Below are 27694 nucleotides of genomic sequence, written 5' to 3' on the forward strand. Positions count from 1 at the left end.
ATAAAGGAGTTCGTCGTGGTCTGGCCAGTTCACACTGCGCATGCGCGAAGTATTGGGACTCGCGTGCTGCTCCCAGTGCTGAAGGTCCATTTCATGGCGTTCCTGCTGGTTCTGCTCGGCTTCTCGGCGCTCGGAGGACTCGCTTGGCTCCTCCTGCCCGCCTTTAGGTAGGGTTGAAGGGGCAGAAACTCGGCCGGTCTGCGGCTACTGCCTTTCCGGACTCGGCGGACCCCTTCGGGGTAAGTCCGCAAATAGTCCGAATGGACATCGCGGGTCCACTTGCCCCTCCGACTCCGTGTCGCTTTCTAAGACATGGAATGGTCTCTCTGGTCCATCCTCGTTGCTTTGCACTTGTTAATTAACTTTCAGGTGCTTTTGCGACTTGGCAGACCATTGTGTGCCGGTACCCTGGGTACATTTGGATATTCCTCCCCTTGGTAACCGATCAACAATCGATAATGTGTTGGGAACCTTAAATATTGAACTATTTGAATGAGTTTGGGGGCTAAAGGAACATGACAGCCATCACGTCGTGGGATGTTTGTTATGGTCAGAGGCAGAATACGATGGACAGATGTTTTACTATTTATCCGTCACCTGAGGCGTTATGTTTTCGGGTTGTGCGTGTGTCCGTCCGTCCGTCCGTCTGTGCGTGCGTCCGTCCGTCTGTGCGTGCGTCCGTCCGTCCGATAGGTTTTCATTACCACGATAACTTGAGGGATTTAAGGCAAACTTGGTACAAGTTTGTATAATGATACAAAGATGAAGCGATTAGATTTCGGCATCAAAGGTCAGGCGTCATGTCGGGTAAAGATGTGATACTTGACGACAGCTGTAGGGATTTTTTTTAAAATTTTTTTTTTTTTTTTGTGTACAAGATCGAGGCTCGTGAAAGAGCTAACATTCATCACACAAAAAGTCAAACCGACACACAAAACACAAAATAAGGGGAGCGGTAGACGATGGGGAGAGAGGGGAAAGGACGGACACAAGCACAACATTTGAGAGCAGGGACATCGAGAGAACTGTGGGAGGGAGAGGGTTTGGGGGGGGGGGGGGGGGGAGGTGGGAGAGGTATAAAACATATGGACACTGCAAGGACTTCCAGGAAAGAAGTTGGAATTTCAAAAAAGTGTATCTGGGGTGAAAATTATCGGGGGTAGAAAAGATCAAGGTTTTGGATGGGGGAAGATAAGAGATGGTGGTGAACAGCTGTTTTAAAGACCTGGAGGGAGGAGTGGGATTGAAGAGGGTGAGGGAGTTTGTTCCAGAGGCGGGAGAAAAGAGGAATGAAGGAGTGAAGGTGAGCAGAGAGTCTTGATTTTGGCAGTTTGACCATCAGAGGGTTGCTGGCAGATCTTGTGCGACCTGTAGGAATATTTGGGGGACAGAGCACAGAGAGAGCTGGGGGAGCAAGGCCGGAGAGGAGTCGGTAGAAGACGGAAAGACCACCAACCTGCCTGCGGTGAGTAAGTGAAAGGCCCTCGGAGATAGCTTCATCGCAGGAGATTCCAATGATTCTGAAAGCTTTGGTTTCAACAGCGTGAAGCCGGGCTAGGTGTGAGGCAGGAGCAGAGGATTGAAATAAAACTTGGCACAGGTATGTAATAATGTGGGAGGCACAGCAACGAAAAGTGCCGTACGAGTTATAACTTGCAAAATCGAAGATTTGCAGCTATCTTGGTTGGTCTGGTCTGTTATTCTGTCCGTTTGTTTGTCTGTTTGTCAATAGCCACAGGTTGCAATTCTAGACCGATCTTCACAAAACCTGACCACCTGGTAGATTGAGTCAAAATATTGAAGCCTATTGTCTTTGAGGTCAACAGGTGAAGTTTACATAGAATCGTCAATTTTCATCTGATTCCCTTGAAATTTGAACAGAATTTGCATGTTGCATCACCGGTTCACGAATCAAAAACTCGAAGCCCTTTGTTTTTGAGGTCCAAAGGGCGAGGTCACAGCTGCTGATTTGTGATTTCGCAAGTACCGGTCTACGACCGCTTCTTTATTTATTGCTTTTCCAAGTTTTGTATCGGGGAAAACGTTGCTTTTTAAGTTGCCTTCTCGAGTGAACGTCTGACAGAAGCTATCCTGGCTTTGGTTAAGTAGCTCATACGCAGCCACACGGTGGTACACGGGACACTTTAACTGTTGGTTGATATAATTATTTTAAAAAAAAATAAAAATTAAATGAAGTAAAGGATTTTCTCCCCCACCCTTTGGTACTTGATGCACTTCCCATGTTTAGCAAGTTGATAGCACAGTGACTCTTTTTGCACCTGCTGTGCTATGGATTGGTCTCAACTCTAATGGATTTTAGTATTTCAGGAAGAGCCTCAAAAATTGCCTTCTGTAAATGCGATTAGCACAATTGCTTTTTCTAAGTGTTGTACCCACCCACAAGCTCCTGCTCTCATTTTGGACTTGTGCAGCACTTTCCTTCCCTTTAAACACACGGCTCTTATTTTTTTTAATACATGGTCTAGGCTCGTGGAAGAGCTCTGACACGGAACGGATTTATTGACAACTTTGACCTATGAAGAGCTTAAGACCCTTGAGAGGTGTACTTGGGCTGACCAAGGTTAAGCCTGATTTTTCGTGAGATAATTATCTTGAAAAGGGGCATTTAAAATTTACCCAAACACCCAGTTTTCATTTACACACTTTCTTGGTCTACGTGCAAAGTTTTGGGCCGCTAGGTTTCATGGTTTTGAAGTTATTGAGACGACGTAGTGACACACACACACACACACACACACACACACACACACACACACACACACACATACACACACACACACATATATATATATATATATAGACACACACACACACACACACACACACACACACACACATAACTTTACAGGGATCTTTAAAACCATCCCTGGGAATATTGCAACAAACGAACTGCATTTGGAAGCTGTCCTGGGTTCGGTGACGATCCTCAAAAGAGCCATTGGAACAAAACTTTGAGAACAAGAAAACTTCACAAACTGGTCCATGAATCATGATCTCTTACTGAAATGGAGGTGGATACCTCGAGACCTGTGAGGACTCCATTCCACCTTCTGAAACCCGCATATGGGATAACAACCCACAGCACACGTTTATTATTTTATATGCACTACTTAAGCCTAATAGTGATATTAAATTGACTTTCACAGAAATTTAAATAATTATCGACCTATATTGCTTCTAACTTCTAATAGCACTTCTAACTTCCCACAAATGTTTAATAGGGAATAGCACCACAAACGTGAAAATAATCCAAACGTTTGCACATTTTATATATACTATATACAATATACATACATATATGTACATTTACTGTGCATATTTTATATATGCTGTGTACATATGTGTACATTTACTGTGCATATTTTATATATGCTGTGTACATATGTGTACATTTACTGTGCATATTTTATATATACTATATACATACATATATGTACATTTACTGTGCATATTTTATATATACTATATACATACATATATGTACATTTACTGTGCATATTTTATATATACTACATACATACATATATGTACATTTACTGTGCACATTTTATATATGCTGTGTACATATGTGTACATTTACTGTGCATATTTTATATATACTATATACATACATATATGTACATTTACTGCGCACATTTTATATATACTGTGTGCATATATGTACATATACTGTGCACATTTTATATATGCTGTGTACATATGTGTACATTTACTGTGCACATTTTATGTATACTGTGTACATATATGTACATTTACTGTGCACATTTTATATATACTGTGTACATATATGTACATTTACTGTGCATATTTCATATATACTGTGTGCATATATGTACATTTATTGTGCACATTTTATATATACTGTGTACATATATGTACATTTACTGTGCATATTTCATATATACTGTGTACATGTACATTTACTGTGCATATTTCATATATACTATGTGCATATATATACATATACTGTGCACATTTTATATATACTGTGTACATATGTGTACATTTACTGTGCACATTTTATGTATACTGTGTGCATATATGTACATATACTGTGCACATTTTATATATACTGTGTACATATATGTACATTTACTGTGCATATTTCATATATACTATGTGCATATATATATACATATACTGTGCACATTTTATATATACTGTGTACATATGTGTACATTTACTGTGCACATTTTATGTATACTGTGTGCATATATGTACATATACTGTGCACATTTTATATATACTGTGTACATATGTGTACATTTACTGTGCACATTTTATGTATACTGTGTACATATATGTACATTTACTGTGCACATTTTATATATACTGTGTACATATATGTACATTTACTGTGCATATTTCATATATACTGTGTACATGTACATTTACTGTGCATATTTCATATATACTATGTGCATATATATATACATATACTGTGCACATTTTATATATACTGTGTACATATGTGTACATTTACTGTGCACATTTTATGTATACTGTGTGCATATATGTACATATACTGTGCACATTTTATATATACTGTGTACATATGTGTACATTTACTGTGCACATTTTATGTATACTGTGTACATATATGTACATTTATTGTGCACATTTTATATATACTGTGTACATATATGTACATTTACTGTGCATATTTCATATATACTGTGTACATGTACATTTACTGTGCATATTTCATATATACTATGTGCATATATATACATATACTGTGCACATTTTATATATACTGTGTACATATGTGTACATTTACTGTGCACATTTTATGTATACTGTGTGCATATATGTACATATACTGTGCACATTTTATATATACTGTGTACATATATGTACATTTACTGTGCATATTTCATATATACTATGTGCATATATATATACATATACTGTGCACATTTTATATATACTGTGTACATATGTGTACATTTACTGTGCACATTTTATGTATACTGTGTGCATATATGTACATATACTGTGCACATTTTATATATACTGTGTACATATGTGTACATTTACTGTGCACATTTTATGTATACTGTGTACATATATGTACATTTACTGTGCACATTTTATATGTACATTTACTGCCCTCATTAACCCTCCCCAAGCCCATCCCTCCTTTTCCAGTTGATTGTGATTTCCTCCATCTCCCTCATTTTCGTTTTTTGTTCCATTTCTGTTTCATTCTCAGTTTTCCCTTCCTCTTCTTCCTGTGTTTGAGCCTGTGAATCCAGCTTGTTTATCACATGTGTCGTCCTCCATCTCTCTTTGATCTCTTTCCTCACCATGCCCATTCTTATTCTTAGTATCCCTCTATGTTGGTGTGTTTCCCTCCACCCCCCCCCCCCCCGCCCCTTTTCATGATGTTTATCTTCTTTTGTTGTGTTCTAGAATAGCTCTTCCATGAGCCTCGACTTTGTATACAGAACAAAAATCGGGGCAGTCATTTCTCACCTGCAGGGATGTACAAGGGAACTATTTCCAAAGAGGACTAAGTAAACAGTTATATTCGTTGAAGCGAAAACAGCCAAAAGTTTTGCAACTCACTTGTTACATTTTGACTCCACCCAGAGGGCGAGTTGTGACACTGTGTGACTGAGAGGATAGCCTCCGATTGGATGAGCGAGGTGGTGCGGTAGCAGCCATTGGCTGTGAAATTCTGACCACTTGTGGGTCATAAGATGTTTTGGATGAAGGGGGTTGAACATCAAAAGTTCAAAAAAGCCCCTGGCATCGAGTCGTGTGAGGAAAATGTTTTTTATATTCCTTTTAAATTGGCTTAACTTAAAATTTTCATTTAAATAAATACATTTGAAATAACTTTTTAAATTAAATTTGTCATTAGCAATTAATTAAAGGTTAAATTAATTAAATTAAATTAAAGTAATTAATAATTTAATTTTTTAATAATAATTTAAATTTAAATAATTAAATGGTTAAATTAAATTGGTTAATGGTAAATTTTAAAAAATTGGTAAATTAAATTTTAAAATAACTTGGATTAGTTTCAAAGGAAATTGTTTATGATAGATACAAGTTTTCAGACCATTGGTATTGCAAATGTGAGAGGAATATACAAAGTGGACGCTCATGGAGTTGAAGGAGAAAAAGGAAAAAGGAAAAAGCAAAACATTCTGAAGTTAAGGGGTTACAAAAGGTAGCAAAGACCCAATTTTAAACAACTTGTTAAAATCTAACTATGATAAAGGGGTCTAAAGTGTCGAAACAAGGATGCAAATGTCTTTCTAATTAAAAGGTTAAAAGCAATCATTAGGATAATTCAACATTAGTTAGACATAATTTTAGCACCAAATATTATTTTATACCAAATATCTACTATTATTACCCTGTGCTCACGAAGCGAAAATCAGGGTTAGGCATTCGGTTGCGTACGTGTGCCGTATGTGCGTGTCTGCATTTTAAAAATGTATTTTTTCGGCAACCATTGGTCCGATTGACATGAAATTTTACCGTAGGAGTGCCAATGCCTGTGGTTTTTTTTTGCTGATAATTATGACGTCATAGGTCACATGGTACGGACGCCATCTTGGAAACACGTTACACCTCTATATCTCCCAAACCGCTTAATGGAAAAAATTGAAACATGGCTCTCTCCTCCTCACCCCCAGGAGTACCTCTGGCTACGGGTTCCTCTCCGCTCCCACCTTTTGTTCATATGTGTTCTGTACCGTCCCCCAAACAGTGATGACTCAATTTACATTTCACTCTCTGACAACATGGACCAACTTCTATCCACTCATCCCAACTCTCTCTTCCTCATATGTGGTGACTTCAACTGTCATCATGCCACCTGGTTGGGTGTGGGTTCCTCTCTCACCAGTCATGGAACCTCAGCAAAGGACTTCTGTGACTCACTGGGATTGACACAATCTGTCAATTTCCCGACCCGGATCTCAGCCAATGGAGTTTCTTCTCTTCTAGATTTGGTTATGACAAACTTCCCTGCTAATGTCTGCTGCTCTTCTTCTGCTCCAATCGGTTCTTCTGATCATGTGCTTGTCAAAGTGGACATCTCTCTGGCCATTCTCAGAGAGCCTCCTCAGCGTCGAAGAGTCTGGCATTTCACTCAGGCCGACTGGGACGGGCTTCAAGCAGCCATCAATCGTCTGGATTGGTCTCCCATCTCCACTGCCTCTGACATCAATTCTTCCTGGGAATTCTTCCAAAGCAAACTGATCTCTCTCATGCACAGATTTATCCCATCTCGTCTTCAGTTGTCTTACCCTTCCTCCCGTCCACGGTCCAACATCTTGTGGTGAGGCAGTTGCCCTGAAACAACTTGCCTTTGCCTCTTGGAAGGCTAATCCAACTGAAGGCAATCTCAGTTCCTTCCACCAAGCTCGGAACAAGTGTGTGTCTACCCTCAGGAGTGCCAGGAAGCACTATCTCTCCTCACTCAAGAACGAACTCTCAAACCTGTCTCCTTCCTCCAAATCCTGGTGGCGTCTGGTCAAATCCGTTTCTGGTGTTTGTTCCCCCTCCATCCCCTCCCTTACCTCAAATGGCCACACAGTTGACATCGCACGTGACAAAGCCGAATGCCTCAACTCTGTGTTTGCCTCAAAATCTTTAGTCCCAAACCCATCTCTCTCTGTTCCCACCTTTCCCAGTCGAACCCAACTGCTCCTGGACTCTGTGTCCTTCTCTCCTGACAAGGTGGAGGAGTTTTTGTCTAACCTCGACTCTGATTCTGCAACTGGACCAGACGGCATCAGCCCACGGGTCCTAAAATCCTGCTCTGCCGCTCTATCTCACCCTCTCTCTGTTCTTTTCACCCTATCTTTTGCTCAAGGTCATCTGCCAGCATCCTGGAAATCAGCAAACATTACCGCTTTACACAAAAAAGGTGCAAAAACAGATCCTTTTAACTACAGACCAATCAGCCTGCTCCCAATTATCAGCAAAGTCATGGAATCCATCATTGCTTCGGATATGAAATCTTTCCTCTTCTCCAATGGCTTGATCTCTGATCATCAATTTGGTTTCAGACCAGGTCACTCTACTCTGGACATGCTGCTTCTGCTGTCTCAACAATGGATGGAGGTCCTCAATGCCAAACAGGAAATCAGAGCTGTCTCCCTCGACATATCACGTGCCTTCAATACGGTCTGGCACCCAGCTCTGCTCACCAAACTCTACTCCTATGGTATCCATGGAAATCTCCATGCATGGCTTGCGGACTTCCTCTCTGGTCGTAGTCAACGTGTGGCCCTGAATGGATTTCTCTCATCTCCCCTTCCTGTTCAGGCTGGAGTTCCCCAAGGCAGTGTGCTGGGCCCTGTGCTTTTTCTGGTCTTTATCAATGATCTCTCCGACTCTCTGGAAAATCCTCTCTATCTCTTTGCTGATGACTCCACTCTCTGCCGCTCCATTCCTCTTCCCTCAGATCGGCAGTCTGCAGCCTCCTCACTCTCTGAAGACCTGGACAAAATCACAGACTGGTCAAACAAGTGGAACATGTCTTTCAATCCTGACAAATCTCACACTCTTACTATGTCTCTCCGAAAAGATCGACTGGACAACCCTCCCATCTACTTTCTCAACAATCCTCTCCAAGAAGTTCTGTCGCTGAAGCTTTTGGGTCTCACTATCTGCCATGATCTTTCTTGGGAAAACCACATTTCTAAGCTGGCCTGCAAAGCCAGTCGCCGACTGGGCATCCTCCGTCGTGCGAAGTCCTTCCTTGGCACACCTGAGCTCCTCACCACGTACAAGGCTTTCATCCGCAGCTCAATGGAATACTGCTCTCCCCTCTGGGCTGGTGCTCCTGCCTCACACCTAGCTCGTCTTCACGCTGTTGAAAGCAAAGCATTCAGAATCATTGGAATCTCCCGTGATGAAGCTAACTCCAAGGGCCTCTCACTCACTCACCGCAGGCAGGTTGGTGGTCTTTCCGTCTTCTACCGACTCCTCTCCGGCCTTGCTCCCCCAGCTCTCTCTGTGCTCTGTCCCCCAAATATTCCTACAGGTCGCACAAGATCTGCCAGCAAGCCTCTGATGGTTAAACTGCCGAAATCTCGGCTCTCTGCTCACCTTCACTCCTTCATTCCTCTTTTCTCCCGCCTCTGGAACAAACTCCCACACTCCCTTCAATCCCACTCCTCCCTCCAGGTCTTTAAAACAGCTGTTCACCACCATCTCTTATCTTCCCCCATCCAAAACCTTGATCTTTTCTACCCCCACTAATTCACCCCAGATCCACCTTGTTTGTAATTCCAACTTCTTTCCTGGTAGTCCTGGCAGTGTCCATATGTTTTATGCCTCTCCCACCCCCTTTCCCATGCCTCCCCCCCAAAGCCCTCTCCCTCCCACAGATCTCTCGATGTCTCCATGTCTCTCGGTTCCTGCTCTAAAATGTTGTGTTTGTGTCCTTCCCCCTCTCTCCCCATCTTGTCTACCGCTCCCGATGTTATTTGTTCTATGTGTCGGTTTGTCGGTTATGTGTCGGTTTGTCGATTTGTCTTTCTGTGTGATAAATGTTCGAGCCTCGATCTTGTATACAACAACAACAACAACAACAACAACAACAACAACAAAACAAAACAAAAAAACAAAAAAAAAAAAAAAATTGTCAAGTGCACCCCATGGGGAATACGATATGTTAATGATGATGTCATAGGTGCCTCCATTAGGTGCCTCCTCCATTATACAGAAGAGTTGTCTCACACCAAGTTGACTGCGCAGGGTAAGTATTCTACGAATACCATCTAGTTGGATGTGGTGCCACAATTAGCAAGCGTCCCCTGCCGTTACAGGCGATACGTTGCGGGTGGTGTTTGCACATCTCCTGCGCGCTTGGATGGCAAGATTGTCCTCATCACGGGTGCAAACACCGGCATTGGCAAAGAGACTGCGTGGGACCTGGCCAGGCGTGGTCGGTGCTGTTTTACTTGTGATATTTTCTCTTCACTTGTGATTTATGTTCGGCCGTTCATTGGTGTGAGCTAACACCGAGTGAGGAATGCATAATTAGTGTTTGAACAAACTCATGCAGGTGGTTCACTGGAGTATATACATTGTTGTTTAATGTCACTAAAATAAAATGAATAGTCCCAAATGTGACAGACGCTCGTCTCCCGATGAATTTGCGGTCGTATTTCGGGTGCATTAGGTGATAAAGTTGATTTTCAGTTTGATTCAATGGAAAAATTAAGGGCCCACGGGGGCTATAAGGCCTCATACATAGTTTTCCCTATGTGAATACAAGCGACTATTTGCCACTCATGACCGTTAGCTGAGAATTTGTCCCTGGAAGTTTCAATTCCAATGCAGGGTGTTGCCGAGGTTACTCTCAACAAGTGTAGAAATTTGGAATTTTGCTTGGGTACCATTACACAGTTATGCACTCCTTAATGAAAAGCATTGTGGGATATTTAATGTCCACCAGCAAATGAGGGCAGATGAGATTGCTATCTTAACGTGCAATCTGAAAGATTGCGTATTCGATGATGGAAAACCCTCCATGCATTAGTGTGACAATTTATAGTCGGGCCGGGAATCGAACCTGATGGCGATACGTTATTGTGATTTATTTTTTCTAGGTAGCTGAAATTTTCAGCTAGGTAGCTGAAAGGGCAAGTAAGCTTCCTCTGGAATATCCCCTCAGCCCAACAGGTCCTTTAAGGCTATAAAACCATTTCTCTTTCTGAGCATTAGTTAATCGGAACATTTATGTTTATTCGCTGATGTTTTGTCCTTGACGTGTAAGGTTGCAAGAAAGATGCTATCAAGTCATGTATTGCAGCAGCAATCATAAATTTGTGTAAATTTTTCAGAAAACACTAATAGCAACGATGCTGCATTTGCAGTATTTGTATTGTTCAGGGCATCCCTTTGCCAGTGCTTGTACAGAGCCAGTGTGAATGAGGATGCACGATCAGGGTTGAGTAGGAGGAACCCGAGCAGCTGTGCTGCCCCGCAGGTGCTCGAGTCATCCTCGCGTGTCGTGACGTGAACAAGGCAGAGAGTGTTGCAGCCGAGATCATAGCCAACACGGGCAACACTGATGTGGTCGTGCGCAAACTGGACCTGGCCAGCACGGCGTCCATTCGCGATTTGGCTGCTGGAGTCAACAAAGGTATTTTGGATGTGACTGTTCCGGCTTGATTTCTTTATGTGGAAGAGCTGGGAAGAAGTGTTGGATTCGTTTATTTCCAAATATAATGGTTAAATTGTATCCATATTTTTGTCATCGTCAAATCGACAATATGTAGCTTTACATGTTTCTGTGGGAGGTTAGGGCGAATTGATTGACATGAAACTACCTTTTGACTTTGCAATGTTCATTCAATCATGTTACTTAAAACTTGATATTCAACAATTTTTTTCTTTTTCTTTTTTAAAAATTATATATTTTTTCTTTCCATCTTGAGCTTAATCATTTATTTATTCCTATGCAGCTTGTGGCTGCTTGGCTGCATCATTTTCTGGGGGCTGTGCCACTGATGCAATTCCCCCTTACCAGCCAGCTGGTACTCATTTTGCCGACCTCGGAAGGATGACAAGCTGAGTCGACCTGCCTGGTGTTAATTCAACGGAATTGCTGGGACCACAGCCGAGTCCACTTGTGACAAGTCTGAATGCCTCAATTCCGTGTTTGCTTCAAAATCTTGTCCCTACTCCCCCTCTCTTTCTGTACCCACCTGTCCCTGTTGTCCAAGGCCACTCCACTCTTGGATTACTGACTTCCTCCACTCTCATCGCCAATGTGTGACTTTCAAAGGAATCCTTTCTCCTCTCCCAGTCAAGGCTGTAGTACCCCAAGGCAGTGCTCTAGGCCCCATGTTCTTCCTAATCCTCATCAATGATCTCTCTTACTCTCTGGAAAATCCTCTATCTCTTTGCTGATGACTCCACTCTCTGCTGTGACATCCCTTATCCTTCAGACAGACACGTTGTAGCCTCTTCCCTCTCCTCAGACCTTGACAGAATCACAAATTAGTCAAACAATTGGAATACGTCTTTTAACCCTGAGAAATCCCACATCTCTCTCTGTCTCTCTCTCTGTCTCTCTCTCTCTCTCTCTCTCTCTGAAAAGACAATACTGCAAAACCTCCCATCTACTTTCTCAACAAACCTCTTGAAGATATTCAGTCACTCAAACTCTTGGGTCTCGATCTCAGCCCTGATCTCCCTTGGGCAAGCCACATTTCAGAGTTTGCCTTCAAAGCCAGACGCCGACCGGGCATCTTCCATCATGCAAAGTCCGTCCTTGGCACACCTGAGCTCATATCCACCTACCTACAAGGCTTTCATCCACAAATTGATGGAGTGCTACTCAAAAGGTCAAATACCTAAGAATGCAATTACGGGCACATTTTAAAACATATTGTAATGAAACTTTGTATGTGCAATTAACATTGGTGGATGCATGAAATATGTAACATTTTCTTTGGATTTGACCTGTTTCTGGCCCCCAGTGCGTGGGGACTTTGGTTCGCAGGAGTCAAAACGAAAAAAAATTTTAACTGAAAAATTGATATTGGGTCAATCCTGGTGGAACCTTTTGCCATCTTTCAAATTTGCTTTAGGCGGGAAGCGTGGGATTTGCGATGGTGCGCCTTCGACTTCACTCTAGTTTTTATTTTGCTCAGCTCATCGTCTTCTCTCAACTGGCTAACAGCTCAGATGAAAATATCTGACAAAAATGAAGTGTGCTATTGGGCACAAGATGCTGGTGAAAGCATGACTGGGTGGAGTTTTCCAAAGAGATGAACAAAAGAAAAGAGTGGAGTGGAATGGAATGGAGATAGATAGCTGAGACATTTCGGCCTCTAAAGCCAAATTTTGTGGAGGCCTCTAAAGCCTCTAAAGCCATTTCGGCCAAAAATGGCCTCTAAAGGTGGTGGGGAGCACAGTGGGGAAGGAGTGGTTTCTGAGAGTCAATTGTCAGATTAACATGGGCTTACCAGGTGCAGCTGGGACAGGACGGAGGGATAAAGGGAGCAGTGGGATAAGCAAAGTTGGCACAAATGTGAAGGGAGCTTGATAATCTACCAACTGGTATACGGCGAGGAAGTAGGAGGCTTTGCCGTTTCACTTCACTGCGACAGATACCCAATGATGCTCAAGGCCTTAGGTTCCACCATCATGCTGGAAGCCCTGCCCACAGTGGAGGCAAATTCCATGTTGCTTCAGCATAAGGCTTTGTACTTTATGGACAGCTGCTCATTACCAAGCTGAAGGAATTATCTGTCTGCTGCTCAAAGACGGTCTGTGCAAAGCCAGAAATTTGGATTGTGCACTGGGAATTAGGCACGTTGTCTTTCTGGACTTATATTTTCTATATTTAACCAACTTGACAAAGTGATGATATTTTATTTCCAGAGGAGTCGGCACTGCACGTCTTGATTAACAATGCCGGGGTGATGGCTTGTCCTTACTGGAAGACCGAGGACGGCTTTGAGATGCAGATCGGTGTGAACCATTTTGGTAGGTTTAAGTTGGTATTGGAGAAACGTATTTAATAGTTAACTCTGATCATAAGATTATTTAGTTATCCCTTGACGTTTTTTTTTTTCATCAATTTCTTCCTTTTGTTTAAGTATGCCCCTGGTTTTAGTTATTTCACTCTGTGATATCCAAAGCTGAGTAAGTCTTCTTCGTTCGTATGCAGCATAAGGCTGCGGGGTAGCATCATTGGCTGAGGGTGAGGCTGGGCCACTGATGCAACGCCCTCTGCTAGTTATGGCAGGAATTTGAAATTTGTTCATGGTGCTGAGGATGGCTCGACTACTCTTCATGAAGGACACCATGGGATCTTTAACATCCACCAACGAATGCTGGCAGATGGGACGCCCGTTTAACGTCCATCTGAGTGACGGCACACACGTTGATGAATCACCCTGCCTGTAAAACATCGGGATGACAGTTTACAGCTGGGTCGGGATGCAAACGCAGGCCAGACACGTTAGAGTCGAGTGCGCATACTTCTAGGCCATTCTGTCAGCCCACTTAATAAGTGAAAAGCATTGTCTGTGTCTCGACTGTTATTTGTTTCTTTCCTGTTCTTTCTAGGCCTTGTATTGTATTCCAGATCAGCTTTTGAAACAAATAGTTTGTATTGGGTAAAGTGAAAAAGAAAATCCATTGCAGGTCATTTTCTGCTGACGTACCTGCTGCTGGACATCTTGAAACGCTCGTCACCAGCGAGAATTGTCAATGTGTCTTCAGTTGTGCACAAATGGGGCCACATAAACTTTGATGACTTGCAGAGCGAGAAAAGCTACAATGGAAAGAGCGCGTACTGTCAAAGCAAGCTCGCCAATGTGCTGTTTACGCGTGAGCTGGCACGGCGTATCCACGGTAAGGGGCACATCTGTCATTTTAACACATCTGTCATGACGATACGTTTTTCTTCTCCATGGTGTCATGTGGAAATCCTGATAGTCCTGTCAGCTCAGACTACTTGTGCATTATTCTCTTCATCCTGGCCTTTGCATATTTCCTGTACTACCCGTGATTTAAATTAGTTCTTTTTTATAAAGAATGCCAGAGTGAACGCACTACTTCAAGCCCAAAAGAGGTGCCAGTTTTTAAGGGTTACTCTGACATTTTACTAAAGGTCACAAATCTAAATGCATGGGTGTATCAGATTTTGAAATTCCTTGAAGGTCACCAAAAATCAGGCATCAGGCTGTTCTTAAATCATCTGCCTGCAGTGTTGTCACCTTATCCCCATGGTCTTCAATTGTCTGCTCATTTACTAACTCGTGTATTTTTCAACACTGTATCAGCGGTGAGTAGTATGTACGACATCATGACGTTTTCTGTGCCTTTGCTGAAATTTAAAAATTACAATTACATTTAACGAAGCAAAAGCTTATTCTTCATAAATGATCTCTCAAAATCTATGGATAATCCTCTACATTTGGTGATTACTCCATCCTCTGCCATGACATCCTTCTCATCGCTTAGACAGGCATGCTGCAGCCTCTTCCCTTTCGTCAGACCTTAACAAAATCAAAAACTGGTCAAACACTTGGAATATTTCTTTCAAAACTGACAAAGGGCACACTCTCTCTCCAAAAGGGTTGTCTGGTAATCCCCCCCCCCCCCTCCTCCAACCTCCAACCCCTCCATCTCCCCCCCCCCCTTCCACTCACCCCCCAACCAATCTTCTTCCTTGACAATTATCTTGATTAAGTTCATTCCCTCAAGTTCCTGGGACTCACAATCATCCATGATCTTTATTGCACAAAACACATTTCAAAGTTGACCTCCAAAGCCAGTCGGCGACTGGGGTATCCTCCATCGCAAACCTGCAAAGCCCTCCTATCCCACCTACAAGGCCTTCATCTGCAGCTTCATGGGGTACTGCTCTCCCCGCTGGGCTGGCACCCCTGCCTCACACCTTGCTCTGCTTGACATTGTGCAAACCAAGGCTTTTAAGATTATTGGAATCACCCACGATGAAGCTGAGTGTATGGGCCTATCACTTTCCCATCACAGACAGGTTGGTGGTCTTCTGTCTTTTACCACCTCCTTTCTGGTCTTGCACCCTCTGCTCTATGCTTTGTTCTCCACCATGTTCTGCAGGGAACCCATGGTCCACCGTTTGGGAGGGTGTGGGGGTTGGGAGGGGGGAGGGGGAGGGTGGGGTGGGATCGAGATTACTTTAAAACAGATAGAACCGTATAGAGTAGTATGGTTTGTGTACAAGTAGTTAGCCAATCTCAATGTAATAAGCAGGGACACGTCGGCTTAAGGATTGTCTTGTTTGAATGTGTACCATACGGAGGGTGGTGCATTGTGGTAGATACTAGATAGCGAGGGATTAAGTTAATGGAATGTGTATGCAGGCTTTCCTGTATATATCCACTGGGTGGCAAGAGAAGAGCCAGGCATGGGAGAGAGCGGGGATGGAGTTATGATCGTCTCCTGAAGGGTGTGGAGCCCAACGCCTGGAGTGGCGGAGGGTTGTCAAGAGAGTAAGGGGTGGGGAGCTGAGAGGCTCGCAGGAGGGGAGGGAAAGGCAGTTCTGAGGGAAATTAGCAATGTGCCAAGGGGGAGGAGCTTGTGAGGCATGACAGAATTGTGCTGATTCGGGGAGTTCTGAAGAGATCTGGAAAGTCTGAGCAGAATTCGGAGTGAGGAGAGTGGTTTTCTGCCTTCTGGAGTGCGTGCTGAGAGAGCTTTTCAGAGAAGATGTGATCTTTGCTTGTCTGCTTACCTGTTTGTGTTCCTACCTTCACCCTGTGCCTGTTCTATCGGCCTGCTGCCTGCTCACCTACCTCATCACCTCCTTGTCCCCTCTCCGTCACCTCTTCATGGCCTGTTTGTCCCGCCCATCTGCTTCAGCGCCACCACCCCCCTCCTTTGAAATTGACGCATAAACCACCAGAGATAAGTCCCCCGGTTTTTGTTCCCTTCCCCGTCTGTGTTTGAGTCTGGAATGAGGCACCCTAGTTTTCATAGGATTTATGTGACCTCGTTCATTTAACCCATTGTGCAGTACATTGTTTGTTGTTCCTTGCATTCCCAATATTTTCTCCTTTCATTCCGCTGTTGAATTCCTCCGTCGGGTCAATCCTCCCTGTTTTTGTTATTGGGGAAATAATCCCGTTTGGTTTTAAAAGAAATAAGGAGCCTTGTGATTCTCCTCTGTTTCGCATGTACATAAGACCATCCATCATAAATTGAACAGAGTCTGAGGGAGATGAAGCCAGTTTGATCCATTCGCCCAGCGTCTATGTTAATAGGCCTGGACACGACATTTATAGCTTCCTTATTACCAACATCACGACACGTGGACACGTGTGGACACGTGGACACGTGAACACGACATCTTCCTTATTAACAAAGGTAATTATATGGGTTTGTGGTTTGTTATCTATCTATAATTCCATTAATCTCTGTGTGTATGTGTGTTTGTATGTGTGTATGTGTGTATGTGTGTATGTGTGTATGTGTGTATGTTTGTCTGTGACCGCTGTTTCTCGACAACTACCGGTCCGATATACTTTAAACTTGCCAGGTATATTGCTGGGGACCCGAGGATGTGCCTTTTCAAGGTTTGAAATTAATCGGACAAGTACTTACCGAGCTATGGCGATTTCTTTACCAAACACCGCAAGCCGTTCGCTTTGGACCAAACCATTTCATGTAAATAGAGGGGGGGGTTCTGTGGTCGTTGCGAATGGACCAAACCATTCATGTAAATAGAGGGGGGGGGGGTTCTGTGGTCGTTACTGCCACGTGGTTTCAAAGTTTTTTTTTGTTGTTGTTGTTTGCACGCATGTTTTTTTGCACCCACGTACGGGCACGCCCTAGGATGTTTACACACACACACCCCTACACAAATTATTTTTTTTTTTTTTTTTTTGGCAAGGAACGGGCACCCACGTACGGGCACGTCCTAGCTTATATATAGTACGGGCATGCCCTAGTCTATCTATAATTCCAGTAATCTCTGTGTGTTTGTTTGTTTGTACGTTTGTCTGTGACCGCTGTTTCTCGACAACCACGGGTCCGATATACTTTAAACTTGCCAGGTATATTGCTGGGGACCCGAGGATGTGCCTTTTCAAGGTTTCATATTAATCGGACAATTACTTACCGAGCTATGTCCAAAAAACGATTCAACCAATCAGAGAGCAGCAAGCTATCGCGTGTGCCGAACGTGGCGGACACACTCTGCCTCGGATGGCACATTTGAGAGCGTATTCATTTATTTCACGTTTGCAAACTATGTTGCCGCTATGTTGGCGTTAAACTATGTTTTAAAACTAATAAAAACCATTTCATCTAAATAGAGGGGGGGGGGGGATTGTCACTGTACTCGCAAGCCGTTCGCCGTTCGCTTTGGCGTTGCGAATGGACCAACACATTTCATGGACCAAACCATTTCATGTAAAGCGTTCGCCGTTCGCTTTGGCGTTGCGAATGGACCAAAACATTTCATGGACCAAACCATTTCATGTAAATAGAGGGGGGGATATAATTTTAGATATAGATATAGTACGGGCATGCCCTAGTATTTTTAAAATTCTGATAGGGGTGCCTCCACAAAACTCACCATAAGCTATTTATACACTGTTACGTGTTCCTCCCCGACCTCCTGGTCTCGGTATACCTCCGAACCCCGGGAGGAGCCACGGCAGAAAAATATATGTTATTCCGTGTCGAAATCAATATGGAAACCACACCAAGAGTTATCCAAAACCAAAGAATATATTAAAGAGCACACAGGAATCACGATACAACAATAATAGCAATGAACCATGCAATGAATATCTTAAGATGGTACCATCTCATCTAGTAACTTAATTCAAACTCACGGCACTCCCAGGGAATGGAACCGAGCACTCCGCAATGTCTCTATAACTCTCCAAGGCGAAGTTGATTCGCTCCAGCGATCGTTGGAACAATGTCCGATCAAGATCAATCGAGGCGTAGGTGGTCGAAGCGACACAGAAGTCACGTGGTCCAACACCCAGCAAACTCACGGTAGAATGGAAAATCCCCAAAGACGCGCGACGACGTACACGTTCGCCGTTCAATCAGCGAACCACCGTGTAATCTTCAAACGCCGCTTGAGTGCACAGCCCTCCCCGGCAGACCACCGGAGGGTAAGACCAGCCGACGCGACAAAAACCTTTTCTGATGAACGCAGCGCGCGGGGAAAAATGGCGGACGGCTCTCACTCGAGCCGGAGCCTATAGGCAAGGATTCTCCGGAACCTCAATGCCGATACCTGACTACGCAGGTTCCTCAATACTCCGGCGATAACACCTATCGCACGAACTTCCTTTCAAGGTCTCAAAGTTCACTCGCGAGGTTCGCTCGACCACGCCCGTTACGGAGCTTCGACACGTGTCTTCCCCGACCTTTGCCTCACGACCTCTTCCTCTTCTTCGCTCGACGTCTTCTGGTGCACGATCCGATTTCCTTTTTCATTTTTACCATGCGCGCTTTCAACCTTTTAATCACAATAACCATTTCCTTTAAACAACAATAATCGCCGTTTCCTTCCAACCCCGATAAGAATAATAATACCTAACCAGAAATGTTTCACGTGGATGAAAACCACCACCACGGAAGGGCCGAATGCGTAACACTTCCCCCCCCCTCAAGAAAGAAAGTTTGAACACCGCGAAAACTTTCTTTGCAGGCAAACTCTTGAAACCAACAAACATAAACTCACAACCCAAAACATCAATTCCCGTGAACAACAATAATCAAGATTTCCCAAAAATAAAGCACCAAACTTCGAACAACCCACAGAGATTTCCAAAGTTAATTGACTCTGGACAAAGCGTCAGCCACGACATTGTCCCTGCCCTTTACATGTTCAATTTCCCAGGTGGACTCCTGCAAAGCCAAACTCAATCTCATCCCCCTTTGATTTTACTTTTCGTTTCTTTTGAATGAAGGTTTAGGGGTAGTAATCAAAATCCAAAGTCAAGCAAAACTACAACACTTTTCCCGGGAGGCCGAGCTGAAAGCCAGGTTCCATGGTGGTTGGGGTGGTGAGGCCTGGAAGTATTCACTACATGAACGCCTTTAGGAACGTAGAGTTCACGGTTAATCCATGTGGGAAAGTTCACTACATATACGCCTTTAGGAACGTGGCGTTCACGGTTAATCTGTGTCGGAATTTTTTTTGCTCGGCTGCCCCGCAGCATTCAGTGCTTCAACTCTTTCTAACTTTTGTAATAATCACGGGTGGACTGCTTGTCACTTTAGTCACGTAAATAGCGGTCTCCCTCTCGGCCACTACCCTGATTATCATTCCTGCGGGAGCTGCCGTAGCCCTGGGAGCCTCCGTAGTAATATCGACTGCGGCCACCACCAAAACTACCACCACGTTTTCCTCTTCTGTAGCCCCCTCGACGCCTACGGCCTGCCTTCTCTACGGCTATGGTCCGACCCTCCAAATCCTTACCATTCCAATCCGTCTCTGCCTCTTTGGCGTCCTTTGTGTTTTCAAACGTGACAAAGCCAAACCCTCTTGACTTTTGCTTTTCCCTGTCTTTTACCAGCCGCACTTCCAGAAGCGGTCCATATTTGCTGAAAACAGAGGTCAGAACTTCTTCCTTTGTTTTGAAGTTCATTCCACCTACAAATAACTTGTCAAATTTGTCACCATCCCTAACTGGTGTGGTGTTATTTTCCCTGTCCTTTTTACCAACCATCGGGTTACCATAAACTTGACCACCGGCCAAATCATTCCTGATAACCAAAGATACTCCCTCTACAGGAAGAGTGGCTTGTAAACCTACGGTGACCGGTCCTGACACCAAATCGGACTCCAAATGGATGACATGAAGTGGAGCTCTAACACAGCCACCAATCCCCTGTAAACGAACACTGTCACCAGTTGCCGTCTCCTCTGACAATGGCAAGATGCCTTCAAGCATTAAAGATTGATGTGCTCCTGTGTGTCTCAATACCCTAACAGGTCTCCGGGTAGTCGGGTCTCCGTCCAGTGACACCAACCCCTCTGAAATAAATGGTTGGTAACCCTTTTGAGGGCGATTACTCACATTTGCCATTGCATTCGGAGTTGTACTAGTCGAACTCCGCTCCTGATTTTCCTTTCCCAGAGCATAACAGTGGGACATCAAGTGTCCAGGTTTATGGCAAAAAGCGCAAGTAGGCCCGGAGGAGAACCTCGTGGTTTGTCTCGAGCCCCCCGGAGGATAAGTCTGCCTTGGAACTGCTGTCTTCGGATTTCTAGAAGTCGTGATATCAGAGTGGTCCTCATATTTATCTCGAGGCCGCCCCCATGAATTTTCGTTCTCCGCCCCTGATGTACCATAGCTCCCCTGGCTAGGTCTAGGCGAGAGGTTAGGTTTGTGGAACCCCATCCTGTGGGTTAAGGCATAGTCATCAGCCATGGCTGCTGCCTCATACAACTTTGGTACTTTCCTTTCCTCCAGATGTATTTGAATGTCCTTGTGGACACACTGTTGGAATTCCTCCACCAGGATCAATTGTCGCAATAGTTCGAAGTCTTCCCCAACCCCTTTTGAATCACACCACTATCAAACATGGTTTCTTTCATTCTGGCAAACTCCACATGGGTCTCACTCTCCCTCTTCCTGGCATTCCGGAATTTTTGCCGGTAAGCTTCAGGGACCAGTTCATAGGCTTTGAGAATGTTTTTCTTCACTATCCCATAATCTACACATTGGTCAATCGGTAAAGCCGAATAAATATCTTGAGCTTTACCCACCAGAACACTTTGCACTAACATGGTCCAGGACTCCTCAGGCTATTTTAGCAGTTGAGCCACTTTTTCAAAGTGTGAAAAAAAATTGGCTACCTCCTTTTCATTGAAGGGTGGAACCAGCCTCACATGTCTGCCAACATCCCAGGTGTTCTGACTAGGTGTCGAACCAGTCAGCATGGATGGTACCTCTCCCCGTTCTTTCATTACATCCAGCTCCTTGAGTCTAATTTCCTGCTGAAGCGCCATTTCACGGTCCTTTAACTCCCTTTCGGCTTTTCTCTCCTCTGCTTTTTTCTCCTCTAACCTTTCCTGGAGTTCTCGTTCAACTCCCCTTTCTTCTGTTTTTCTTTCCTCGAGTTGTCTTTCAGCTCTCCTTTCCTCTGCTTTTAACCTTTCCTGGAGTTCTCGTTCCTGTGCTGCTCTTCTTTCCTCAAATTCTCTTTCAACTCTCCTTTCCTCTGCTTTTTTGTCTTCTAACCTTTCCTGGAGTTCTCTTTCTTCTGCTTTTAACCTTTCCTGGCTCTGCAATTGCATCTCCAATATCCGGAGCTCCACATTTTCTTGTTCCTTCGGTAACCAATCCAAGGCTCCCTCTTCCCATGTTCCTTGTCCCACCAGAGATTCTATCACCAATCTCTGCATCTCTGCTTTCCTCATATTCGTTCGAACCTCCAATCTAAAATGTCTGGCCAATACCAAGAGGTCCGATTTTAATAACGCTCTGAACTGTGCCTCACTAGGGGTCACTGCAAACTTCTCTGCATCAAACTCCATGGTGACTATTGTTAACACCTGTTAACCTTCACACAAGAAATTAAAAAAGAACCTTTTTGGGGGGGGAAATTGGGAATGTTGGAAAAGTTCCAAATTTGGGAATTCTGGGAATGTTAGGGAATTCTTTCCCAGACTAAATTTAGGGAATTTTAGATCCCGGACGCAGACCCAATTTCGAGCCCACGAGTCAACTGGACGAGCCCCCAATTTCTGTTATGTGTTCCTCCCCGACCTCCTGGTCTCGGTATACCTCCGAACCCCGGGAGGAGCCATGGCAGAAAAATATATGTTATTCCGTGTCGAAATCAATATGGAAACCACACCAAGAGTTATCCAAAACCAAAGAATATATTAAAGAGCACACAGGAATCATGATACAACAATAATAGCAATCCAACCATACAATGAATATCTTAAGATGGTACCATCTTATCTAGTAACTTAACTCAAACTCACGGCACTCCCAGGGAATGGAACCGAGCACTCCACAATGTCTCTATAACTCTCCAAGGCGAAGTTGATTCGCTCCAGCGATCGTTGGAACAATGTCCGATCAAGATCAATCGAGGCGTAGGCGGTCGACGCGACACAGAAGTCACGTGGTCCATCACCCAGAAAACTCGCGGTAGAATGGAAAATCCCCAAAGACGCGCGCCGACATACACGTTCGCCGTTCAATCAGCGAACCGCCATGTAATCTTCAAACACCGCTTGAGTGCACAGCCCTCCCCGGCAGACCACCGGAGGGTAAGACCAGCCGATGCGACAAAAACCTTTTCCGATGAACGCAGCGCGCGGGGAAAAATGGCGGTCGGCTCTCACTCAAGCCGGAGCCTATAGGCAAGGATTCTCCGGAACCTCAATGCCGATACCTGACTACGCAGGTTCCTCAATACTCCGGCGATAACACCTATCGCACAAACTTCCTTTCAAGGTCTCAAAGTTCACTCGCGAGGTTCGCTCGACCACGCCCGTTACGGAGCTTCGACACGTGTCTTCCCCGACCTTTGCCTCACGACCTCTTCCTCTTCTTCGATCGACGTCTTCCGGTGCACGATCCGATTTCCTGTTTCATTTTTACCAAGAGCGCTTTTAACCTTTTAATCACAATAACCATTTTCTTTAAACAACAATAGTCGCCGTTTCCTTCCAACCCCGATAAGAATAATAATACCGATCCAGAAATGTTTCACGTGGATGAAAACCACCACTATGGAAGGGCCGAATCCGTAACAACATGTTTACTCGGAGTTTGCCCAATGCAGAAAACCCCCTTGGAGAGGGGGGGGGGGGTGGGGTGGATATTATTAGTATTAATATTGTTTTGTATTTATTATTGTTATTACTTTTGTTATTAGACGTAGTCTTGGAAAATGGCATAAGCTATTTATACACGTTAACACGGACTTTGTCCAAGGAGGAAAACCCCCTTGGTGTGGGGGCAAATGAAGTCGCTACAACCTCTGTCATGTGACATTTGACCCCCCTGGCAAGTTTGGTTGAGATTGTGTTCATAACAACAGAATGTATCACTGTCAGACAAACAGCCAGACAGACACAAAATGGCATATTTTTGTATGATGACAGTTTTTTTTAATGGTATATGACATTTTATAGTTGGATGTTGATGCACACAGCCATGTGCTGTGTGCAGGAAGGGTGTCGGAGTGAACTCCATTCAATGTATAATGTGCGCTGACTGGATTCATCAAAAATGTAGTGGTTTGAGAGGGTCATAAACCAGTGTGGCAGCTACATTCAAGTGTAAGGTGTGCACAGAGGGAGCTGCAGATGGAGGAAATGTTGAGTTGGATCTTGGAGACGGCATGAAGCTGGAAGGTGTGAAAACATTTTGCTACCGAGGAGACATCTTGAATGGAAAAGGTGGATCAGACTCTGCAACGGTTGCTGGAGTGAGATGTGCATGGAAGAAGCTTCGGGAACTGAGTGGCTTGCTGACGAGGAGGGGAGTGTCATTGAAGCTGAAGGGAAAGGTGTATGCTGCATGTGTGAGAAGTGTTATGATTCATAGGAGCGAGACATGGGTAATGAACATAGAGCAGCAACGAAGGCTGGAAAGGGTGGAAATGCGAATGGTTCGGTGGATGTGTGGAGTATCGTTGAGAGAAAGGAAGACAAATGATGAATTGCGAAAGATGATGGGAATAGAGCCTGTAATTGATGCTGTGAAGAGAAACAGGTTGAGATGGTTTGGTCATGTGTTGAGGAAGGATGAAGGTGACTGGTTGAGAAGAGTGATGGAATTGAATTTTGAAGGGAGTAGAGGACGGGGAAGACCGAGAAAGACTTGGCTAAAGATGGTGGAAGAAGAAATGCAGGCAAGGGGGTTAACAAGGGGAGATGCAGAAAATAGGGCAAAATGGAGAAGATTGTCATGGGGACCGCTAGGCTAACCCCCGCTCTTGCAGGGAAAATGGCCTTAAAATGCCTGTTGTTGTTGTTGCTGTTGATGTTTTTAATGTCGCCACCTAGTATTTCTTTCTTTATTGGAATGTCGTATATGGATGCTCTTGGAAATGGTCTTGGAAAATATCCAGACAAAACTAATACATCAATCAAAAGCCCTTCCTGACGCGTTTTGTCATTCAATTGATTATTTTACGTGGTCGAGAGTTCAAGTATATTTGGTGTTGAACAATCTTCATAAATTGGGTTGTAGAATTGTGAAATTTGGAGAACAAGGTTTTATAATTCATTGGCCGCAGTGATGAAACATGTTGGTATAAATAAAAAAGTGCTTCACAGAACCAATTCACGGTTATTGTTTTCAAAGTGGTAAAAGTCAACTCCAGGTAGAGATGAACTAGCATAAAGGTTGTGAGTAGCTGTCACTTTCATTTACGTGCATGCAATTACCTATAAGGATACAATATTTAAGTTTCATGGTTGCTTGCGGGGAAAGATGAGGCACCTGTCATTTGAATATGGTGACATTCATTCGGCCAGTCAAAAAAATCCTTTTTGTTAGTTTTGGTATGTCCGCGGGTGGCCGTGTACAGTTCAGAAAATTTTGTATTTGGCTCCCACATGATTGGTATGCATGTTTGTGTGTGTACCACCTTCCCTCTGGCAGGTTCTGATGTGACGGCAAATTGTCTGCACCCTGGCGTTGTACAAACGGAGGTGATTCGACATATTCCCATTTGCCAAACTCTCATGCATTTCGTAGCTTTTTGGTTTAAGACCCCCGCCGAGGGCGCCCAGACGACCATCTTCTGCGCCGTTGCACCGGAACTCGCCACCGTCTCGGGAATTTATTTCAGGTGTTTGGCTCGATAAATTCGCGGGCGAGTTTGCTCCGTGTATGTGTGTATCCTTGGCAGGTTGTGGAGTTACAGCCAACTCGCTGCATCCTGGCGTGGTGCGAACCGAGCTGACGCGCCACAACAGTGCATCCAGGATTTTAATGTACTTCCTGTCTTTCATTTTTAAGACCAACAAACAGGGAGCCCAGACGAGCATCCACTGTGCCGTGGCAGAGGAGCTGAACACTGTTTCAGGCCTGTATTTCAGGTGCTGCATGGGTTTTGGGACTGCTTGCTAAGTGATGGATGTGGGATTTAGTTTGTAGGACAGAATACAAGAATTGTTACCAAACCGTTCTTTTGTCTCAGCTGAGCTTGCAATATCTGCTTAGACCATGTTATGTATCCAGATGTTTAGTTACCATTTTAGACACTCAAGTGATTTACTATGAGGACGACTTGTTCGGAAAGTCGAATCTCTACTCCACGGTGGTTTCACTTTGAGCTGACATCCTCCATTTTGTGTTTCAGCGATTGCGTTCCAGCTGCGATGGGAAGCTCTGCCAACGACAAACAAGCTGCTTCTCATCTCTGGGACATTAGCTGTCGTCAGCTGGACATTCAGTGGGACTAAGCTAAACATTTCCAGGCAACCATTGGAAGGTGTCCTGAGGGTCCAGGTGAAAATGTGCTTTGGAGTTTCAAATAAGTTTTGCAATGATTTCCGTGTGCTGTAATCGTTATTTGATTTGTGTATATATATATATGCATATCAATATTATATTTTACCTAGATTGTTTAAAATATTAAACCATTGCTCTCGGATGTTCCGAACACAATCAGTTGATTTGTTTTGCAAGCAGCTCGTTTACCCTTTTAGATGGCCGATTTATATCTGGGTCACATATCACTCAATTGTGATCATGAAACAAACTTTTAAAAATCCAAGTTCGCTGCTTTTCTATCTTTGATAAGTGCAACATCCATTGGCACAACAGAGCATTTAACACTGCTGAGCCTGGTCATGGTATTTGTCTTCGCAGCCCTTTCATACTGGATGGGGCAGAAGAGGTGGGAGTGAGGGGGGGGAGAGGGTGTGGGGGAGGCCCAAGAGGGAGGGGACTATAACTATTAAAGTTTACTTGCGTGTGGACCCAATGACACATGTATACACTTCACAAACTGGTCCATGAATCATGATGACTTACAGAAAACCTCTCCGACTTCGAGACCTCTCCGTCCACCTTCTGAAGCCGGCATATGGAGATAACCAAACACACACACACACACACACACACACACACACACACACACACAATAGCTTCTTCCCTCAAAGCGAGACTAATGAGTCGAGTTTTATTTTGACTGGTGGGGGCTTCGGATGAGGGGTGAGTCGGTATCAATAACAATTAGTCCTCTAGTACAAAGTATAGTTAATGGATGTAATAAGTAGACTCGTGTGCCCAGCTCTACGAATATAGTATTGTAGAAGGAAACTCTTTTGGAACCTGCCCTGCTTTACTTTGTTCTGGGCTGGCAAGATAGCTTAGATGTGTGCACGTTTGCCTTTGAGGTGTCGATCCTGGGTTTCAATCTCTACGCAGCTAGAATCTTTCATTGTGATATTTAGCAGGTGGTATGAGGCATCAATGTGTGCGTTTCGTATGCAGCTTGTGGCTGCTGGTTTACATCATTTTTCTGGAAGCGCGTTTGTGCTGCTGATGCAGTGCCGCAATTACCAGTGAGCTGGTACTCAATTTGCCGAGCTCAGAAGGATGACAGGATGAGTCAACCCCCCTGGCGTTTATTCAACGATTTACCGGGATTCAAACTCAGGATCCTAGGATCCCGAGCCGGCATCCTGACCGTTCAGCCAACACCAGGCTACATTGGTGGATGTTAAAGGTCCCTCTATGTCTTTGGTGGAGAGTAGGTGAGTTATCATTGGCACCCTAAATGCAAACGATGAAGTCTCGTCCTCCACACAAAACACCAGAATGGCATATTATAGCTGGGTCGAGATTTGATCCCACGAGAGACAGATTAAAGGTGTGTGCATACCTCTCGTCTATCCTGCCAGCCCATCAGTTGTAATACGAGGTCTAAATTAGACTTTAAAATCTTCTAATGCAGATGATAATGAATTTTATGTTTGCTTGCGAAATAGAGAAGTATTCCTTGAGAAAATGATTTTTTTCATTGTACTGGTTATATTAAAGTTTTTATTCCTCTGGAGGCCAGAGGGAAGGCATGATGTTTTTGAGTTACCCGTCGGTGTATAGTGTATACATTATCATTTTTGTTGTTGTTGCTATGGTAACTTCAGGACCATGAAAGGATTTCAACCACCTCAGCACAAGTATGTATCGTATTACAAAGATGAACTGATTAAATTTTGGGTTCAACAGGTGAA

The 27694-nt window shown here is 44.0% G+C and overlaps 1 protein-coding gene across 4 annotated transcripts; it reads left to right on the forward strand.

Moving 5' to 3' along the window:
* LOC137437875 (retinol dehydrogenase 12) lies at positions 1–27694 on the forward strand. Of its 4 annotated transcripts, none has more exons than XR_013621088.1 (8): positions 19–167; positions 9822–9940; positions 10988–11143; positions 13393–13497; positions 14161–14370; positions 25110–25159; positions 25360–25549; positions 25813–27694. XR_013621088.1 is itself a non-coding variant. In XM_068132564.2 (8 exons), the coding sequence occupies exons 1-8, from the start codon at positions 94–96 to the stop codon at positions 25913–25915; spliced, it is 897 nt and encodes a 298-aa protein (XP_067988665.2). In that variant the 5' UTR covers positions 19–93; the 3' UTR covers positions 25916–27694. The 4 variants fall into 4 exon arrangements, 3 of the variants coding, with proteins under 3 accessions (XP_067988663.2, XP_067988665.2, XP_067988662.2); XM_068132564.2 differs by having other exon boundaries at positions 25470–25549; XM_068132562.2 differs by lacking the exon at positions 25360–25549 and having other exon boundaries at positions 1–167; positions 25110–25299.

Source organism: Myxine glutinosa, chromosome 12 (assembly GCF_964187855.1).
Source record: "Myxine glutinosa chromosome 12, kmMyxGlut1.1, whole genome shotgun sequence".
NCBI lineage: Eukaryota > Metazoa > Chordata > Myxini > Myxiniformes > Myxinidae > Myxine > Myxine glutinosa.

Excerpts from the sequence above, each read along its gene's own strand:
- LOC137437875 (XM_068132562.2), top strand. The coding sequence starts at position 94 with ATGGCGTTCCTGCTGGTTCTGCTCGGCTTCTCGGCGCTCGGAGGACTC. Across the intron at positions 11,144-13,392 it reads GGCTGCTGGAGTCAACAAAG|AGGAGTCGGCACTGCACGTC; the intron begins GTATTTTGGATG and ends TTTTATTTCCAG. Across the intron at positions 14,371-25,109 it reads GCTGGCACGGCGTATCCACG|GTTCTGATGTGACGGCAAAT; the intron begins GTAAGGGGCACA and ends TCCCTCTGGCAG.